Below are 19,383 nucleotides of genomic sequence, written 5' to 3'. Positions count from 1 at the left end.
GAGCATAATTTGGATTGTGCGTGCAGCATGCGACCGCAGCCACCCGGAGACCCGTGCTTCACCGCCGTTCGATTGGTGTAGAAGTTGGCCTCCGGTCTTCCCGGTCTTCCCAGTCTACCTGTTGTTGGTGGGGCAATGTTTGCGTGACGGTTCCGAAATTCTTCGCCGAACCGACGCCGGCCCAAGTTGTTATCGTTTCCCAAGCCGGCACAATTTTTTCGCTGCCAGTACTTTATGCCCGTGGAGCGATCAAAACGGTACAAGCACGGTACATGCCTGGATGCAGAAGGCATGAGGACGATTTTGGGGCCCGAACACAGGTTACTGGAATTTGAAAACGTCCTGCAAATAGCGTTAATCTGATCGTTTTGTAATGTTTGGCTGAGTCAAAACTATTTATATATTTGTATGTTTGGCTATTTTGTATAAATGCCATTCAAAAGACAGACATAAAACTGGCACAAGTCGGCTTACGGCTGCAAGGCAAAAAGCAAAGCACCTAACTTTGGTGATTGACTGTTGCATTCGCCATCGATCGCCCGAGGAAGAGGATCAAATGCAGCAAGTGACCGCGCAGCACGGTCATCGCCATACTGGCCGGTCTGTCACGTGAGATGGAATGATTTGATTGATTTATTGAAACCGATGAGTTAATTCCAGCTCCCCGCGAACGCTGGCCGGCCGCGGACGGGATGAAAATTAGAGCCCGCAGCCGTTTCGCGTCGCGCCTGGACTCCGGTGGTGCACGACGGAAATCGTCATTAATCAGAAGCCCGTGTGTGGTGCGCCACATAAATTAGTCCTGCCACGGGATCGATCGCTGTTGGCTCGGTTGGCTTTTTTTTCTTCACCAATTTGTGTTATGGAAAAACATATCCTTTTTTCCCCCCGGGTTCCCAGAGCTGATCGTGTCGAAAGGTGTGCATAGTTCAGCGGGCGGCAGGGAATGATATTGGACACTCGGCGGGCTCGCGTTTTGGTGGCACTTCCCTCTCAATGTCCGCGCCCTGGCGCCCTCCTGGCAGGCCCTAATTCATCAGGAAAAAATAAAAATAAACCTTTTGAAAGGTATATCAATCTACGGGTTTCTACGGGCCATTGCACGTTGTTGAGTTATTAATTCATCTTCTTGCTCCTCTTCGAGCCACATCAGTCAGCCACCGGGACCGTACCAGGAACCACATTTCATCGATTTTACGCCACTGCAGTCATGAGTGATGCACTACAGCATGAGTTTGGTGCATCTGTATCCGTCCGTTGCCGTTCGCCGTAGGGACTCCACAAGCTCGGCTTCGGACGATGAGCGGTTGTTGACGGATCAGTGAGGCCGGTCCGTGGTGAAGGCAAATTTCATCATCACCAGCCGTCCCCCGCCAGGCCGCCATCGATCGGAACTTCCCGGGCCCGGGAAGTCAGGATTCGTTGTTGCGCTCTGCTTTCCTTACCACTGGAAGGTCCATATTTTATCAGCTGCCACGCCGCGTGTGTTGACATGCTGGGCCGTGGGCGTGCGCAGGGCGCAGGGCGACGATTAATAATGTTTGATAATTTATTTAAATATATTCGCCCAAACATTCGTCATCTTTCGTCCGAATGCATCCACTGCCGGTCCCGGTGAGCGTAATTATGACATTATGTTCGAAGCAGGCCCGAACCCGTTCCGTATTGTGTTATTGAGGATGAATTGGCTTCGTTGTCGTGGTTTTGTTTCACATTCACAAAATAACAGTGCCCATCATCTTTGAATTTTAATCACCACGCCGAAGCTGACAAATTCAAGAAACTCATCAAAGCATGCGTCTCCTGCAGGACTGATAAAGAACATCCAGTAAGCCGCAATTGATTTCCGATCGGTCACCCTCAAATGCAAAGCAACCGCCATACTAGGGTTGGGTTCGATGTCCACCGCGAAGCAAAGCCGCTATCAGATCGGGCCAGCGCGGCGGCACTACAGTAAATTGATTCGTCCCAAAAACTGGACGCGGGTCGCCATTTTCATGCCAGACTTTTCCGGCGCAAAGACACAGCGCCCGAGGAGCCTTTTGCTGATGCCGAGGAGTGCGATAATCGCACCACCAACGGCCCAACGCACCGCCAATGGCGCCGACAGTTGACATTCGAGCATCCTCTCTGGTCGTCAAAACGGACCATCGGCCGGCCGGCCAGCCGTCCGTCCCCGAATTGTGCAGTATAATTTTTGCTAATAAATTTTTATCATACCGATTAACGCACACCGAACCGGGCAGCGGGCCGGCATTCGAAATGGAAATGAAATTTGGCCATTCGTCGTCGCCGTCTTTAAGGTAAGTGTCAAAATATTGGACACCGAAGGACAGTCCACGGCCGGCAGGTCGGCGAACGCGCACTGTCGATGACGATTGATGGCCATGTCCCGCTCGGTGAGATGATTAAATTTTACTGTTATATTTATTCGCGTCGGTATGCATCTCCTTCATTGGATACAGCGCGAAAAATGGCACACAATTGCATTGCCAGTGCCATTTTCTTTTTATTTCGCGCCCTAGCCCCTTTGTAGGCCAGAAAATGCGGGTCCCCAAAATGGTCCCAATTCCCGACGACCACAGCGGATTGCGAGTTACACTGTTTGTACCAAACACGCGACACTGTAACCACGCATTTTAATTTACACACTTCATTTGATCAGTTTAATTCACTTTTAACCGTCAGCTTCTAGGCTCCTGGTGTTAAGCCCAACGCTGAAAGGAGCCTGCGTGCCGCTGCCACGGTGCCGAAGCCACCGAGTTAACGAGTCGAAATAACTCTTGGCGCTTGCCAAAACCAGGGCTCCTGTAGCGTCATACGAAATGGCCCTAAATGTACGTTTATTAATACTTTGGCCACGATCGTTGACCAACTGGAGAAACCACCGCCTGGTGGAAAGAAAGGACCAATAAGGAGCGCAATAAAACACACGCGGAAATCATTTCGCAACTCGCAGCTGCAGAAGCGCCCACAAAAAAAAACCATTTTAAGGACCACATGCAGAGTCCGGCCCCGGTGATGGACCCGGTGAGATACGAGCGAACCAGGCTCGGAAGTGAGCGAAAGAAACGACCAACACGCCTTAGCCCGTGCCCGTTCGGGACGGGACTTTCGCGCACTGCCCGACGCAGATAATAATCTGTTTTCAACTGATTCATTTCGATTAAAATTAACGAAATGCTAACTCACGCTGCGCTGTGCTCCGAGGGCTGTGTCCATAAACTCATTATCGGCTCCGTGTCCTCCTCGCACGCCCCGAACGCAGGGCTCCAAAATGTCATCGGAGAGTGCGCGTCCGAGGGACGCACGGGCTGGCCAAAGAAATGCCAACACACATCGCGCATTAAGCCGCGCCGAGAGTGAGAACAACACGGCCCCCGGGTGCTTTTGAACATAAAAAGAAGCTCCACACCCGGGCACCCGGTTGCCCTTTGGGCGGATTACCGGAATTTCGGTAATTAAATGTTTCCTTCCAGCAGTGTCTTGCGCGCTCGTTCGCACACACAGGAGCTGCACAGGGACCCTTTCGGGTTAACTTTGGCGGGCCCGAATAATGGTGCAACGCGAGAAGCTAATTGTCGCCGTTTGATTTTACACATTTTCGCTAATTGAAGTGATCAATCAGTGGGTAACCGAAAACCGTGATAAGGAGGATACCCGAAGAAGCGCCAGGAGCGAAAGCTGTTCAATTGTTGTCCATTTGTCGTCATTCTATTTTCTATTTATTCTCTTACTCTACTAGCCTTTCACAGTTGTCCTTTCGTTTAGTGTTTAATTCTCTATGTACACCGTACGACGTATCACAATGTAGGAAGCGCCACCACCAACGATTTAATTATCACTACCCACTGCCGTGGTCGCCGGTGTGAGGGCGCCGCGGAACACGCTGTCCGCGCTCGTTTTACACGACATTAGTTTGCCATTACAACAATGACCGTCCGCGACGAAAGGCCGCCAAGGTGTCGATCTAATTTAGAAAGCCGCCGTCCGCTGGCCGGTTTACGAGCGACGTCTCCGGCGTAATGACACTCCGCCTTTGGCTGCGATGGGCACGCGAGCGTCCATGGACTTTCTTCGTCCGCGACACAGAGAGAGAGAGAGAGAGAGAAGCAGTGGAAAGTCATCTAGTACCGGCGGGGGTCCCGGGGTAGGGCCGGCAACGACGATGACAACATAATTGAGGCAGGCTGGATGCATTTTTAAACGGTAATTCATTGAAATTAACTTGTAGCGATTAAAATGTATTAAGCTGTACGATGATCATCCATCATCCAGGGCAGAGCGGCGGTCCTCGAACGGTACCCGATCGTAAGATTGGCCGGCACGGCACGGTCACGTGTAGCAGCTGCGGCGAGCACTCCGATCTTTGCTGCGCAGCTGAGCCCTCCGCTCGTTGTGGACCTGCTTCCAGTGCTTCCGAAAGTCGTCGATGCTCAGCTTCCGCTGCGAGATCTTGACGGGCGTCCGGAATCTCGGCACCGCGCCAACGCTGCCCGCTTTGGCGATCGGGTTCTCCTTGTCCAGCGTCGGGGCCGGTGCCGTCGTCGCGATCAAGCTGACCACCGATCGTTTGGTGATGTCACGCACCGGGGCGACGGTGGCAGTCGGAAGCTTCCGCGAGGCCGGGTGCTGTAGGTTGCCGCTGTCCTGGCGTGCGAGCCGACCGGAAGTGGTCCGCAGGTCGTACACTCGGTGCGGTGACGTGGTCGGACTATCGGTGGACGCCAGCGGGACGGCGGCCAGTGTTCTGCGTCGGGCCGCGGCCGCGGGTGAACCGCAGTCCGTCGGCAAGTCCGTCGTGTCCTTTGCTCGGCGTCCCGGCGTCCTCGGTTCAGTCGGTGAGGTGAGAGTGGTGAAGCAAAACTTGTACTGCTCGAACGCCTCCCGGTCTTCGCACTCCAGCTTGTGGAGCGTCATTTCTAGCTCCGGGACGCGATGCTCCGGATTGAACGGACACTGGACGAGCTTCAGGATGCCGTGCGCCCGGCGACACTTGCTGATGTGGCGTGCCATGGTGTGGGACAGCAGCTTGTGCGTTGCGTTGTACGGACACTCCAGCAGATCGATCACGTCCTCGAAGTCACCCATCTTTGGTTTCTCTGACTTTGGTTGAGCAGCGCTTTTGCGAAACGAATGGCCAGCTAGCGCAGGCCCGACCACTTTTATATACCTATGTAGTCCCCGAAGCCAGAAGATAAAATGCTGCCCGGGACCATCCATCCAGCGCCTTGCAGCGGCTTGCAACGACTGGAAATTCCTGACATTAGCTAAGGGCAGGTGAAACCTGGCCGTCAGGGAGCGACGATCAGGTAAGTGTAGACCTTATCAGGGTAGTTCTTCACCGGAGCTCGAGGTCGTGTTCGAGTTGCAGACGTTAGAGGCGGAGCTGCTCCTATCCAAACAGAGACTTGACGCACCGTGAGTGCTGAAAGATATTAAAAATTAATTGAGTGGTTCTGTCCTAAACAACACAACGAATTCGCCATCTGATTCCGCTACACTCCAGCTCCGATCAGACGCAAAAGAACCTGCTCGTTTGGGCTCATTAAGCGAACTAGCGTTGGTCCTGGCACGGGAGCCACCATTACTTCAATATTGTCTCAAGTGATGCTTTGCTTTTCGATCGTTGTAGAAAATGCAATGATCCAGAACTGTAATGGGTTCGATCCAAAAACCAACACGCCTTACCTGGTCCTGGATCCGCTGGAACCATAGTAAAAAGTGAAGAGGTACAAACACGATTTCTGAAACGCTGTCATGGGTGCGCAGGACATCCACCAGAGAGTGGGTCGAGTCATTTCTCGTACCCCTTCGCCCGTGTTCCTGATCGGAACGGCCCGGAGCTGCACTTCGCTACCCCGACTGGGTTTGATGTTTGTGGTGTCAAAAACATCCTCGCGTCAAGGGGTTCGTTTTCACTCGAACGAATTTCGACATCCGCCAGAGTGTTGCTGTTGAGGGTCGAGGTTTATTCTCACCATTTTTAAGCACCTAGACGGCAAAAAAGATAAAAAATAAATCAATAACTATTGAATATGTTCACTGACATCTCTCAATCAGGAACACACACTCTACGGCCGGTGCACCGGATGCGACTGCACTGATGTGCCTAGCGTGGGCCTATTATTGTGGCTAAATATTATTTTTCCATTCGCGCTATCAGGGCCAGTCCGGGCCGCAGGGCCTCCAGGGAACGCTTGGATCGGACAATCGAGATTGCTGTTCCCTCGGTATCCTGTCAAAAATTTGTTAAAGTTTGAGCTTCCGCTTTTTGCCTGAATATTTCCCAAAATTTATATAATTCCGCGACATCGGGCAAGCGCAAGCCGTATCTGGGCTCTATAATGGTCACTTTAGACTGGGTGCATAATTATGACTTTTTGCAAACAAAACGCAGGCCATTTTAATTGCCCGGGCTACTGGCGGGGCCGAAAGCAAAAAAAATCGGACCACAAAATAACCGAAACCCGCGGCGGCTCTCGGAAGGAAAATTAAGAAAATAAACTACCATCCGTCCTTCCGTCCATCTTTTGGTCCGAGCTTTGTGTTGCGAACCGCCGTGAAGATTTAACACTCGAGAGCTCCAAAATTCGGAAAACGAAACATTCCGCTGGCGCTGCGCTCGTTCATTGTTTTTCGTCTTGCCGAAACAGCCGAACGTCGAAACCTTCGCCGTATGGACCCAGCGTTGTGGAGGGAACGAAGAACAAGAAGTGAGTGAGAGACCGAAAGGTGACCGAAAAAAAATTACTGCAGATTTAACAAATTAAAGTCCTATAAATTCCCATACTAATTAACCCGCGCACCGCAATCAGTGGAATCGATTGGCCCGGCCTGGCCCGGCGTTGGCTCGGGCGATCCGACGGAGATATCCGAGAGGCAGAGGCAGCAGGCAGAAGAAGGCGCTGTCCTGCCGGTGTATGACCGTCAGCCGAGCAAGTGTAGCCCCAGTGGTGGCCAGCCAGTAGGCCTCGAGCCAAGAGTAATGTGCCCTGGAAAAGCCAGTTTCACGCCACGCCAAAGTTTGGCCACCACGAAATTTCTCCACCGCGCATACAATTATCGGGTGGCGGTGGCGATGACGGAGTGGCCCCTCCCGCGGCTGCTGCGAATTCCTTTGAAATTCAGTGCACCGGTGCCCGCGCCACGCCGAGGCGAGCCAAACGTGCCCTCCGCACCCGGCTCAGGAGATCGCAGCGTCGATCGCACAGTGACCCCAGTGACGATGGCCATAAATGTCCAGCCACAATTTCGCAACAATTACCAATGAAGTTATAAAACAAGGAGTACCAAAAAGATGTTTTCTATGCACCGTATGAAGCCACGTTACACGCCAAAAACTCCTGGGCTGCTAGAATGTAAGTGTTGGCCCACTGTTCACGGCATGGTGGTTGGCGTAAACGTAGTTTAACACATGCGCTGAATAGTCCCGAGCCTAAGAAAGAAAACGCATTTTCTTTTTTTTTATTCAAACTCCAATTATGTAACGTCGATATTCACTGTTGATGACATTTCCTTTCTCAATGCTAATTGTTTCTGATGGAGCTGAATTTTCTCCCATCAAGAAGCAGTATAAAATTGAATCCCGAAATTGTCTTTGATCCGTTGTTTTGAAAATAACAAAAATAGGGACGCTCTTAGCACGAAAACTCACAAAATTATGAGTAGAATATCATCAAAGTGTCAATAGCTTTGTTTTGAAGATTAGTACTAACTGAAAAAGTGATTAATGCAATAAATCTATCGCTGTGTATGTGTCAGGCTCGGGACTTTTCAGCCCATGTGTTAATAAAACAATAGTTTAAAACCGTACGTCGTATTCGCTGCCAACTGGGTCCGTGATAGATGCCGGAAGAGATACTCGCTTGGCAATGCCTATCCGCGGATAGCCTCCGAATCCTCTGCGCGGTCAAGTTGCCAGGGAGTCAGAGTATGCTGCAATCAAGGCTTAGAGCGGCGCCCTCGGTTCGATCAAACAACGTTTTGTGGTTTACAGCAAATGGCCAGCAAATCCTTGCGGTGCCTCCTGCATATCTGAAGCCTTTGGCCATCGTTCTAAGCACCCATAAAACAGCCCCTCATGGCGGCGAATTGTGCAAGGTGGCGATCGAAACAAGCGGCCAGTTCGGTGGCGGACCGTAACGTGGGTCAGGTTGTTGTTATTATTATTATTGTTTTTTGTTGTTGTTTCTTTTGAGAGGCTTTTTTCGGGTATTGGGGCCGATCCAAAGGGCCAGGATCCTTTTGTGTCCGCCAGAAGGCAATAATCAACAGTGCAAAGGAAAGGGTGCAGCAAAACCAAAGCCCCCCCAAAACGAGCGAAACAAGGTACAAGCAATCGAGCGTAAATGAACTCCTCGGAACGACCTCGAAAGAGAAATGCATAATATCGTGTCAAGCAGATAAACGAGCGCAAAAATCCCTTCACTTTTGGCGAGGTTATAAGGCACCCGCGGGAGGGTGTGTGCGATCCTGAAAAAGCGCCAAGGGATGCCGGGGTACCGGGTTATGGGTGCACATATACGCACGGGTGCACTTGGGTCGAAAGTTCGCGGAACGTCCATGGTGAGTCCACTGGACGCTCCTGGTCCCGTTAAAACTGCCTTTGAACCGCGTAACAACTTAATAAACTCGATTGTGAAGATGATGGTGGCAATGATTCTGGTCCTTTTTCTTTCCTAGTTTTCTTCTAGTGTTTGGTTTGGTCTAGAACTACCAGCTACCCCATAGCTACCAGCTAGCGGAGTAATAGCGGAGCCTTGTTTTGGAGCATGAATTATCATGAGCATGAGCATTGGAGCATAAGCATGACTCTTAGCAGGACTAGGAGAAAAGGAAAATGGACCATTTTTGTTTTTGTCTACGTCTGCCGAACGATTGATCGCACGAAATAGACCACTCTCTATCACGCGGGTTGACAGCGCTCTCCGGGAGCTGAATGATGCCTCCGAGAACGTGAACGAGGGACGCCGGCATTAGATTAATGAGGTGTTTTGCGCGAGCCACGGCGGACGGAAACACGCACATCGCACCCCTGACCTTAGCTCGGGCGTTTGGCTGCGTTTCTTCGGTGCGCTATTTCAGGGGTTCCGTCTTCCGAGTGTGTGCCGTGATGCGCGGATCCGCCTCGGTCGGGCGGACGCTTCCAGGCCGGCACCGGGACGACGATGGGTGACGTCGTCGGCGAATGCGTGCTGTCAATGCAAATTCTAATTTTAGTCCCATTACCCCGTAGAGTATGGCGTGGCAAAGAATTGCATCTGTCAACCGCGACCACGCGCCCGGCCCGAGAACGGTGCGGCACTACTGCACTCGGGGGAGCCCTAGCGGATGCAACGCATTTGAAGTTCATTGGCACACGCTGGCAGCCGATGTGGCGTTCCGCGAAGGCGACGACTTCGCCTCTCTCCGGCTCCTGGCTCACGCGGCTGTAGATAATCGGAGCCAACGGTGTGCGCTACGCGTGCGGTGTTTCCGTTTCGTCCACCAATCCGTTCGTCGGCCGAAGGGCCCAAGCAAAAATTATCTCTAGCACACACAAACACACCTAGTGCGGTGCACTCAACATAATTTACGATTTATTTTGGTTCGACGCGCGCGTGCCCACGCGTTGCGTACGCCGCCGGCCACGCCGTTGCCTCCATGTCGCATGTTTTCCATTGACCAGTTATCATGTCCCACTAGTTTTCAATTAATCTAACGCGTTCGTCGGGCACATTACTAAACAGTTTCAGCAGATCATCACGCGGGAAGATAAGGCGGGCGTGCAATTGGAATTTGCATTGAGGTTTGCACGAAATGCTTACGTGAAACGCGAACCAGGAACGCATCTTTACACCGTCGGATGGCGCGTATCAGTAAAGAAGCATCCTGTTTTGATTTGATGACTAAAATACACGCTATTAGGCGACATAATCGTTGATCCAACCTGCAAAAAAACTGCCTCTTGACGATAGAATTGCACGTTGGTTGTAAGATTTGGTCGCCTTTGAGATTTGGGGTGAAATGTCCTTTGAAAGTCCCATCATTTTATTCGAAGTTTCAACACTTCTGTAAATTACGGTTTTAGACGTACGTACTATCTGAACATTTTTCTTATGCGGGTTTTCTGAGCATATGTTGATGCTTTTCTGAGATGTGTTGTCCGCCTAAATGCGATCTCTAAATATCCATTCTTTCTCCCACGCCGGCGTCATTCTATCTGTGGGCCACTTCCGAACAAATTTTATCTCTTCGTTGCTGACTATCTGGCCATATGTGATGATTACGCATGACGGAATCAGTTCGCGTAGCCTATCGATTGTAGTTTTACGAAGACACCAGCCCAAGTTGATAAAGATCAATCTTTTAAGCTGAGGGAAAATTTCCGGCAGCTGAAGAAGGCCATCGTTACATTGCTCATGATAATCGTACTATAGAAGTCAGGAAAAAAGAATTTGATAAGAAGATCATAATTTGATAGCTAATTCATAAAGCTCGCATCATGCGTCAGATGCATCATTTACTTACTTCATAATGGAGGTTCAGTATCAGGTGGCGAACTTTGTTTTGAGGGACGATGCCTTTAAAGAATGTGTTTACTCCAATCAAGTTTAGATCTAAGTACCGAAGATGCAGTAACCGGTCGATTCGGGAGAGAAAATCGCGCGCTTCCTGAGAAAGAAAATCAAACCGAGATTACATGGCACTGGCATGGCAATCGATGAGTTTTCTTACCCCTCCTGAATATGTCAGCTGCAAACGCGTTAATTTTAAAAAATTGTCGCAAATGTACTGAACGTCGCGTTCTCTTCTCTCGGCAGATCCTAATTCCAAACACCTCAATTGTGGTGCAATTTCGGAAATATCAAAATTTATACAATGAATAGACAAAGATTGAAGCGAGGTAAGCGCTTCACATCCGCCAAAAATGTCTGACCCAATTTTTTCCAATCTTAGATGCTGCAAGAAAACAACACATTGGATATGGTTAAGTTGGAACAGAGGGTCATAAAGTACTTGCTTACCTTTAGTTCTGTCAGTTGCGACAGGGATTCCAACGATCCTGGTTCACAGTCGTAAACATCGCTGATTTCTAAAGACGACAACTTTTTGCAGTGGTTTGTGATGTCTTCAACTAACGTTTTAGTTAGGTAAATGCCATAGAGGCGAAGAAGCCGCAAAGAGGTGTTTCTTCGAAAACAATCATGTCGTTGAGCAAATTCACGTCTCGCAGAAAAATGCAGTTCCGATTTTATTGACAACTCCTCTAGAAGAGGGAATGTCATTTCACCAAAGCGAGTCAATAAATTGCCTTCATTGAAAGTAACATAAGCTTGCTTTAACTGGCCACTAAAAAGTCTCCACTGCTCCAACTGCTCCTCAGAATTACAATCCATTTTCAGACCATGCAAAGAAGGGGCGATCGTATGCCAGGGGAGTGTACGTGTACGGTTCCATTTGTCATTGGTGATCTCCAAGCGTTCCAACTTTCTCATAACCGGGAGCGCTTCAATAATTTCGTTCATTTCACCAGGTTCACGAACAATCGACAAATGCTGAAGATTGGGTACCTCCAGCAAAATCAACCGTAACGAAGAGTGCGATAAATCACTGTCTTTTATGCGCAATGAACAAACATTGACCGCTTTGAATAATTCCTTCACATGCGCAGAGCACTTTTCAGTTTCTTCGAGTTCAAGGTGGCGATATTTTCGGTTGCTTTGGAGCAAATGTTTGTCCCACGGAAAAATCGGTACTAATTTCACAAGATCCATTCGCCGCCCCGAAATGGCCAAATCCGACCATCGTTTGCATACCAAGGATGCGTCCTTCAGGTCGTCCACGTCAAGGTGGTCAAATATAATCTCCAAAAGCTGTAAAAAAAGAAAACAAATACTTTTTGAGCACACTTTACCTGAATAAACCGCAAACTAAAATCACTCACCTCGTTTGGTAGATCGTTTATTGTCGGATGCTCCATGATTATCGCAGAAATTATCCGTAACGTTGCGCGTTTAACGTTTGCCCCGTGCTAAAACTTCTCGGTTGTCACTGCTTCGATTGAGTCACAATGGCTGACCAGTTCCCGGCACCGTTTCAGTTTCGTGATGGGCAATTTAACGAGTGCGTACACTTTCTACGAATCGCAAAGGAGCAGGCGGAAAGTAGAATCCGGAAATGAGTCAGTGTCAGGCAGTTTGACAGCTCGAGTCCCGCGCCTACTTGCCACAGCTAACCAATTTAAATACCACAGCTGAACTTAATAATCTTGTCAATGGCAGTTAATTTGAATAAAGTACTGTTTTTTTATTTTTTGCTACTCATATTGCATTCACTCAGCCACTGATGGTTCTTGTTATTTATTTAAATCAGACCATGGGAGGATTTTCCGAAATGTTTACTTGGTTAGAAATTATCACCTCAGAGCGTGGGCCACTTGTACCTTCTAAATAACAAAATATGGTACTAGCAGTGATCTGCATTGTAATAAGTGAAAACAGAACCATGTTGCTACCAACTATCATTAGTTCGGCCATTTTGAAACCCGGCCCCACCTCCGTGTCGGGATCTTTGGGGCACACCGTACATCAATCTATCCAACACGTGCAGCGCACGCACAAATCGTGAGTCGTCGACTGTGCTGTACAGTATTTTCTATTTTTATTTACGCTGTCCCGGTACCGTTTGGAGAAATTGAAATCCCGTCGGCAGAGGAAAAACGGAAGTCGTAACGGAATCAAGTTCTGCGGTCACGGGTTCTTCGGCTGTGAGGAAGGCAAAAGAGGGCGAAAGAATTTCCAACTGGCGGTTCGCGAGCGCTCGGAGCGGAGAAGGTGCTAAAATTAACGATCGACGACGCATCGGGGCAACCGACACCGACCCGATTTGTTCTGCTCGATGCCGCTTTGGACCTTGGTGGCCAGAAAATGGCGAGCGACATCTTCAAATTGAGACGGCGGTTGGCTATGAACAATTCAGAGTACTTCGCCCGCCATTGATGCAGCAGTCAGCAATGTCTCGGTTCGCTTGAAAATCCTTGTTAATTATAGCCCTCTGACAAAAAGGTTGCAGCGTCCAAGCGCGGCAAGACTAGGATAGTCCTGCGCTGCGCTTTCGTTTGAAACTCGAACGGCCTCTGAATGGGTTTCTCTTCACGTTCATAATTTATCCAACAAATTGCAACCGTTCCGTGGCGCCTCCCCAGGTGCTCGAAACTGTACCCGCCACCCGTGGTGTGGCCGAGCAACGTCTTCATCTTCTCCCGCTTCCAGCAGACTATTGCTAGCTATTGCTCGATATCCCTCGATAGCCTAATGTCACACGGGGCCGAGATGGAGAGGGTGCTTTCCTTTCACGTATGATTTACTGTCTAGCCGGCGCAGTCTGGTGGGAGTGTATGCTTTAAAGTAATTTATTTCCTCCCCGTAGGCCGTATCCTCCACACAGCACCGGGGCCCGGGAACGGCGGATGATCCGTCGTCGTCGGTTGAAACTACGCAGCCAAACGCAACAGAGCCAGCGTGAAGATGCTGGCGCGCTGCAACGAGGATCACTCCAACGGGCTCGCACGGTGCGCAGTCCGCGCACCGTGCAAGTGTCAACAAGTGTCAAAACGTCCCGCTCAACTCCGGCCACGGTTGCGGGAAAGAAAAAGTTAATTATCTCCACGTGGACCACGGCTCGGCCCACGGCCCGTTTGGGTAGCCAATTGGGCCGCAGATCGGGGTGGGGATCGATCCAGAGATTGCTGGGCCGAGCAAGTGCGCCAATTAATTTGACCAGATTAATTCGGTAGCCGTACGGTGAACAGGGGTCAATTATCTGCTTGGTCCTGGTACCTATGTCTGGTGCCCGTATCGATGCGGGAACCCTTAGATAGTTGCCTCTCGTACGTATCGCGTTCGAATAGAGTCATTGTTGGTAGCGTTGGGGTTTCAGCAGCGATCTTCGCGATCTAATTTTCCGGTCTGAGTCTGGTCTGACATGAAAACAAATGCGAAGCGCAGAAGTAGTCCGCCTCTTAAATTCACGTTTCCGCCGAGGAAAAGTACTGGCCAAAAGGAAACCACATAATAACCGACTTTTTCGCGTGCTAGATTTGCTGGAGGACAACACACGCCTTGGACCGGATCACTGATTACAGTAATTAGATCGCGTTGCCGAAAACGGCTGCCAATCGTCACCACTGTTAACACTTCACGACCGCACAGTTTTCTCCACTATGTGAAATAGGGAAGAAAGTTTCCTTCAAGAAATCAGTATTTGCAATCGGAAACCGAATTGAGGAGTGAACTGTATCGATGGACCACCTACCAAGATCGTGTTGGAATGGATCGTTTGAAGCGATATGAACGTCCCCACCGGAACCTTCAAATGATTTAAATTCAATTTAATTCCGAAGGGTCCCTAAAAATTATGGAGTTCACATGGCAGCAAGAAAGCACGCTGCTCTTGGATTGAGGAAAGCGTTTGCGCTACTGTATGGCCGGGCTCGAGGCAATCGCAGGCAATTTATGACGTTTACGACGTGTTTGATTGTTTTGCCTCCCGAAACTGGGCCGCTACCCTTAATTACTACGCACACCAGCGGTCGCTTATCAACGCGCAAAATGCACGCTATCCTTGCGGCAGCGGTGTGTCCGCGAAGGTCCTTCCCACAGACCACACCAGCAGGGCCACTGGTCAAGTCGCATAAATGTCGAAGGTAATTTAAGGGTGGATGTTTTGGAGGTTGGAGAAGGTAGCCTTCGGGCTTCTGGGGCAGCTTCGGCTCGCCATCTCGGTTCCGTGCTTCGCGAATTCGGACGGGGAGCCGCCAATTAAAACACTGACCCCCGTCGTCGTGAAGTGTCTACATAATCTGTCGATTAATCATAATGTTGCCATAAATTTTAAAATATGTTAATTAATACGGAAGGGATACCGTTGCTGGTGCTTTTCGTGTTGCAGTTTCGGAGTTTTTTTTGTGCCTGCCTTTTGGTAGGCAACTAAGCAAATTTGCAGTACCATTTCGGTGATCGGTTTCGGTTTGGGTTTTGGAGACATGTGAATAGAATCCTCCAATTTGCTTGATGATTATACAGTTTAAGGTACTAGTACTTTGTCACGAACGCCTCGGTAGTACAATCATGTCTTCTGTTCGATTAGTTTGAGCAAAAACTGCAATAATGTGGGATCGTTCTACTACACTTGAGAGGCGAACGTGGAGAGTGTTCAACTGATAAGAATTCAATTAAATTTTGGATTGAATAATTGAAACAAAGATCGTAAATAGCTAATCTTGTCTTATCCCGATTTGGAAGGCGTACTCGAAGCTATTTTATGCGGCTTACTTATTGATGGCTACTTTTGTCTGACGGCCAGTCGGTACAGGCCAGTGGCAGCATAATTAAACCGGCGAGTAGTCGCGGGATGCCGAGACTAACGCTATAGGGAGAAATGTAAATCATTTATCAGATTCTAATAAAACGTCTCATGCAGCTCGCGCACCGCTCGGGGACGGTCTCCAGACTGGCGCAGTCCAGACGACATTGTCGTACAAGGGGCCTCGCGGCTGAAGACGCTACCGAGTGAGTGAGAGAGAGAGAGAGAGACCGCACAAAGACCCACAATTACGGCGCCTATCAAGATTATCGGAATGGGATAAAAATTCATTTAATTTAATAACCACCAGCAGCCAGTAAGAGCGGTGACGGTGGCGACTCGGAACCGATCACGTCCTGACGCACGCGCGCCCCTCAGCATGGGCCAGCCATGTTTGTTGGGCCCATCGCCTTCGGGGGCGCGAAGAGCTAATTACAACGTGGGAAAATGAGTGTCCAGGCAGTCCCGTCGCAGGCCATCGAAGCGGAGGAGAAGACCGAGCGAGATGCGAAACAAGATCGAACGCACGCGATCGCGAGAAACGCACGCGCGACGATCAAAGCGCACACCAGCGCCATCTGGTGGCGAAGTCGCCATATGCTAATGATGGTGTGGCCCGCTTGCGAACGAGGGGATGCGGGGATGGAATGCTAAACTATAGCTCTCTCCTAGCCCCGAGACCCGGCCGACTGCACCGTGGCCACTAATCCCCGGGAGAACTGCGGCCAACTGCTTCCGTGCGTGCGTGCTCCCGGGGCTAGGCCGTGGCTAAGATGCGCATTCCAGCGTATCGCTAGAAAGTGTCCAGTACGGCCTCTTCATTTATCACGCCTATCCACCTGGAGCGATCTGGAGCGCAGTGATCCGGATCTTTTTCTTTCTCTCTCTCGCTCTCTGAACCACTGCCAGATCGTCGGAAGGCTAAGCATCTGGAAGATGCGTCCCAAGACCTGGTTATCGGCTGCCTCGGTCACCTTTTCGGTGGAGGTTTTCAAACTTATTGGCCACACTACCTGTACTGGACATCGGCGGAGATTTCCGAGGGACCATGATCGAGGAGTTTCCGATCTTTCACGTGATCATTCCCACGATAGAAGTTCCGGTTCAGAGATGGCGGTGGTATCGATCCTAACATGCGAGAGGCTCGCCCTGGGCAGCGAGATCTCGCAGAGATGGTGACCAATTACCCTGCCGGAGTGGTAAATGGGACCGACACGCACGGTCGTGGCGGTGACTGGCGAGAAGCGCCAAAGGTTACCGCTTGTGTGTGTGCAACGTGTTACATTTACTTGCGTAATGTATGCCCTTTTGCCGGACGGCGGTCTCGGGAGGCCATCAGGAGGCCGCCAGGAGGCCAGTACTTTCACTTTTCTGGGAAAAGAGTACAATGTATGCAATGGATGCTGCAGTATGCAAGGATCACGAGTGTGACTCTGCCTGTTCATAGCGATCACGTGTGACTAGAGTATGCGATCCAATCCAAATCTGAACCACCGGATAGGTGCCGATGGATAATCGGATGCCCCGAACCCCGTTTTTTGGCAAAACCTGGCCGGTTTATGTTCTCGCAAGTTGGCGCCTCCGATTTTGACATGCTTTTGCCCCGGGGGAGCTCGCGAAACCCTTTCGCTGGGGTGCAGCAGGTTGTAACCTGTTCCCGCACGAGGGCAGCGAGGAAAGGGAGCACTGTGCTCCCCTCCCATGGCACCTTGCTACACATTTAACCAATTGGTTGAAGAGCTCCACCCTAAATTACTCGGCCCCGGTGCCGGGCCTCAGTGGACACGGTTTTGCGGGACATCCATCGACGGTGGCATCGTCCTGGAGGAAGGAAACCGCGAAAGCGTGGTAACGGTTTCTTCGCGCGATCCATCGTCGATCCGAGATCGCGGCCGGACCGTGGTAACATAATTTACGGGTCGCGTTCCGATTATCTGACATGTCAACATTAATCACCATAAATTAAGTCTTTTTAAGGCGGGGCGATCGCCCGCGCGCACCAGAGAGAGAGAGAGAGAGAGAGAGAAAGAGAGTGGAAGAATGGAAGGATACAGACCCGGTCCTGGTACAGATGGGATTGAGACACCCCAAAAAGAACGGTTACGAACGATTCGGCACCGGCAACTGACACTCGTCGCGCGCACTCCGGTGATCGACGCGGATTTGCCGTTCGATGCTCTCGGTTGGAGTGTTAGCCATTTTTGGCTGTGGATCGAATGCCATCGCCGCGGGCGCTTTGTGGCCACCCGATGCCGACTACTTTGCAGCGCGAATTGAACCCACACAAAACCATTGCGCTTCGTGTTTGACATCCCCGACTGAAAGATTCGTTTGAGTCAAGCGATAGGTAATGGTAGATTTAGGTTTTTGAGTAAAGAAGGAAGAACATACCAGGCTGATCGATAAGTTTTGTGGTTCGATAAGAAAAACACAATTTTATGGTTTGAAATACACTTTATTATTCAGCATGGTCTCCCTGAACATCAATACACTTGCTACAACGAGATTCCAATTGATGAATTCCATTCCTGAAGTTCTGATTCCTGATTCCTGTTAAACACTCCAGTACATAAGAACTGATGATAGCACAAAACCCATGCTCTGTGAATCAGTTTGCTTAAAACGTAGTTGATATATTTATTTACTATTTCCTCTCCAGTGAGCTTGTGGACGCGGCACACTTCCAACGGGTCCCGGTGATTCCGTGGGATCCAAAACAAGGATCAAGTTTATGTCGATTTCCACTTCAAATAACGCTTCACCGATCACCGTTTTAACAAGCACACGAAACCGAACCCGGTGAAAGTGAGCTACGATGCAGCGTTATTTGTAGCCCAATTTGATGATTAAATATTTACTTTTCATCATTTCTTTCACAAGTAATCCGCCAGCCCTTGCTTGCTTGCTAACCCAACGTGAAAACCGGCAGACCTCCGGCGGTTTCTGTTTTTGTAGGCTCCATTTTGCAACTTATGTAATTGATCCTTAAACTCTTCCATTGTCTCGCAGGCGCACCGAAAACTGGTGATCCTGGAACCCCAGGAGACGCAACAATGGGTCGCAGGTGAAATCGCAGGCCCATCGCCACCCGGGGGGGCGATGCTGACGTAACGCGGAACCGCGAAAGAATCCTTTCGCACGCCGAACCGAGACCGAGCCGAGATGTGTTAATTGTGGCAATCATTTGGAGCGACGGCCCCACGACAGACTGGCGTGCTTTTTGTGCGTCCTGGCTTTGAGGTCCAGCACCGCACAACCGATCGAAGTTGATCGAAGTAAGCGATTAAACCGCAGTCGGAAGGCATTTTCGGTATTATTTTCAACCGGCCAGCAGATAATTACAGAAATTACCGAAAAGCTTTCGGCTGACGGCGTCTGCCATTATCGCAGGTCGCCCTGGACTGGTCGCCCACTGGGGAACTTATGATGCAGCATTTTACGATGTTTTTTTTTTGCGTTTTCGGCAATGGGTTCGTTTCGTTACCACCAAAGGAAAAGCGGCGGTGTCCTAATGAAGCAATAAAGTTGCGGGATGGAAAGGTTAAGCGCGGCCCAAAAGATATTATCGCGCGTCCGTTACCGGGCCATTTGTAAAGTAGCATAATGTCGTGCCCCGGACCATCAAGAAGGTTGATCGACCGGGGTGCCGAGTTCAATTTCCAAAATCGGAGGAACCCGATGAACTGAAGGACCGACTGATAAGCTCACCGTTAATAAGGTGATACGCGTTTGATGATGTTTCTACAAAACGTATAATATTGCCCATCGAAGCGAACGATTGGGTCGAAATTCAACTCGGCCCAGGTACAGCCGGTAATAATGATCAGTTGGAGTGTGCGAAAACAGTTGTTATCTGTTATTATTATGTTGTGATAAGCTCCTACAAATGGATGAAAGAGACTCGCACTCGCAGCTGCCTCACAAACAAAGCATAGGTCAGGAACGGAACTTGTCGAGAAGCGTAAATTTCGGACCCACAGCGACATCAACAGCCGGGTGCTCTACAACGACAGGATTTCGTCGTGGTCAAATAAG

General features: G+C 50.0%; 1 protein-coding gene across 1 annotated transcript; it reads right to left on the bottom strand.

Annotated features, from left to right (window-relative positions):
• Window positions 1-4,335: 4,335 nt before the first annotated feature.
• Window positions 4,336-5,091, bottom strand: LOC128277467 (uncharacterized). Its single transcript, XM_053015923.1, has one exon. The coding sequence runs from the start codon at window positions 5,089-5,091 to the stop codon at window positions 4,336-4,338; it is 756 nt and encodes a 251-aa protein (XP_052871883.1).
• Between the last annotated feature and the right edge of the window lie 14,292 nt (window positions 5,092-19,383).

The sequence above is a fragment of the Anopheles cruzii genome, chromosome 2 (assembly GCF_943734635.1).
Source record: "Anopheles cruzii chromosome 2, idAnoCruzAS_RS32_06, whole genome shotgun sequence".
In the NCBI taxonomy this organism is placed as follows: domain Eukaryota; kingdom Metazoa; phylum Arthropoda; class Insecta; order Diptera; family Culicidae; genus Anopheles; species Anopheles cruzii.
Note: the sequence above shows the minus strand (reverse complement) of the source record. Positions and strands in the feature narration are given on the sequence as shown.

Coding starts and splice junctions, on each gene's coding strand:
- LOC128277467 (XM_053015923.1), bottom strand. CDS start 5,091: ATGGGTGACTTCGAGGACGTGATCGATCTGCTGGAGTGTCCGTACAAC.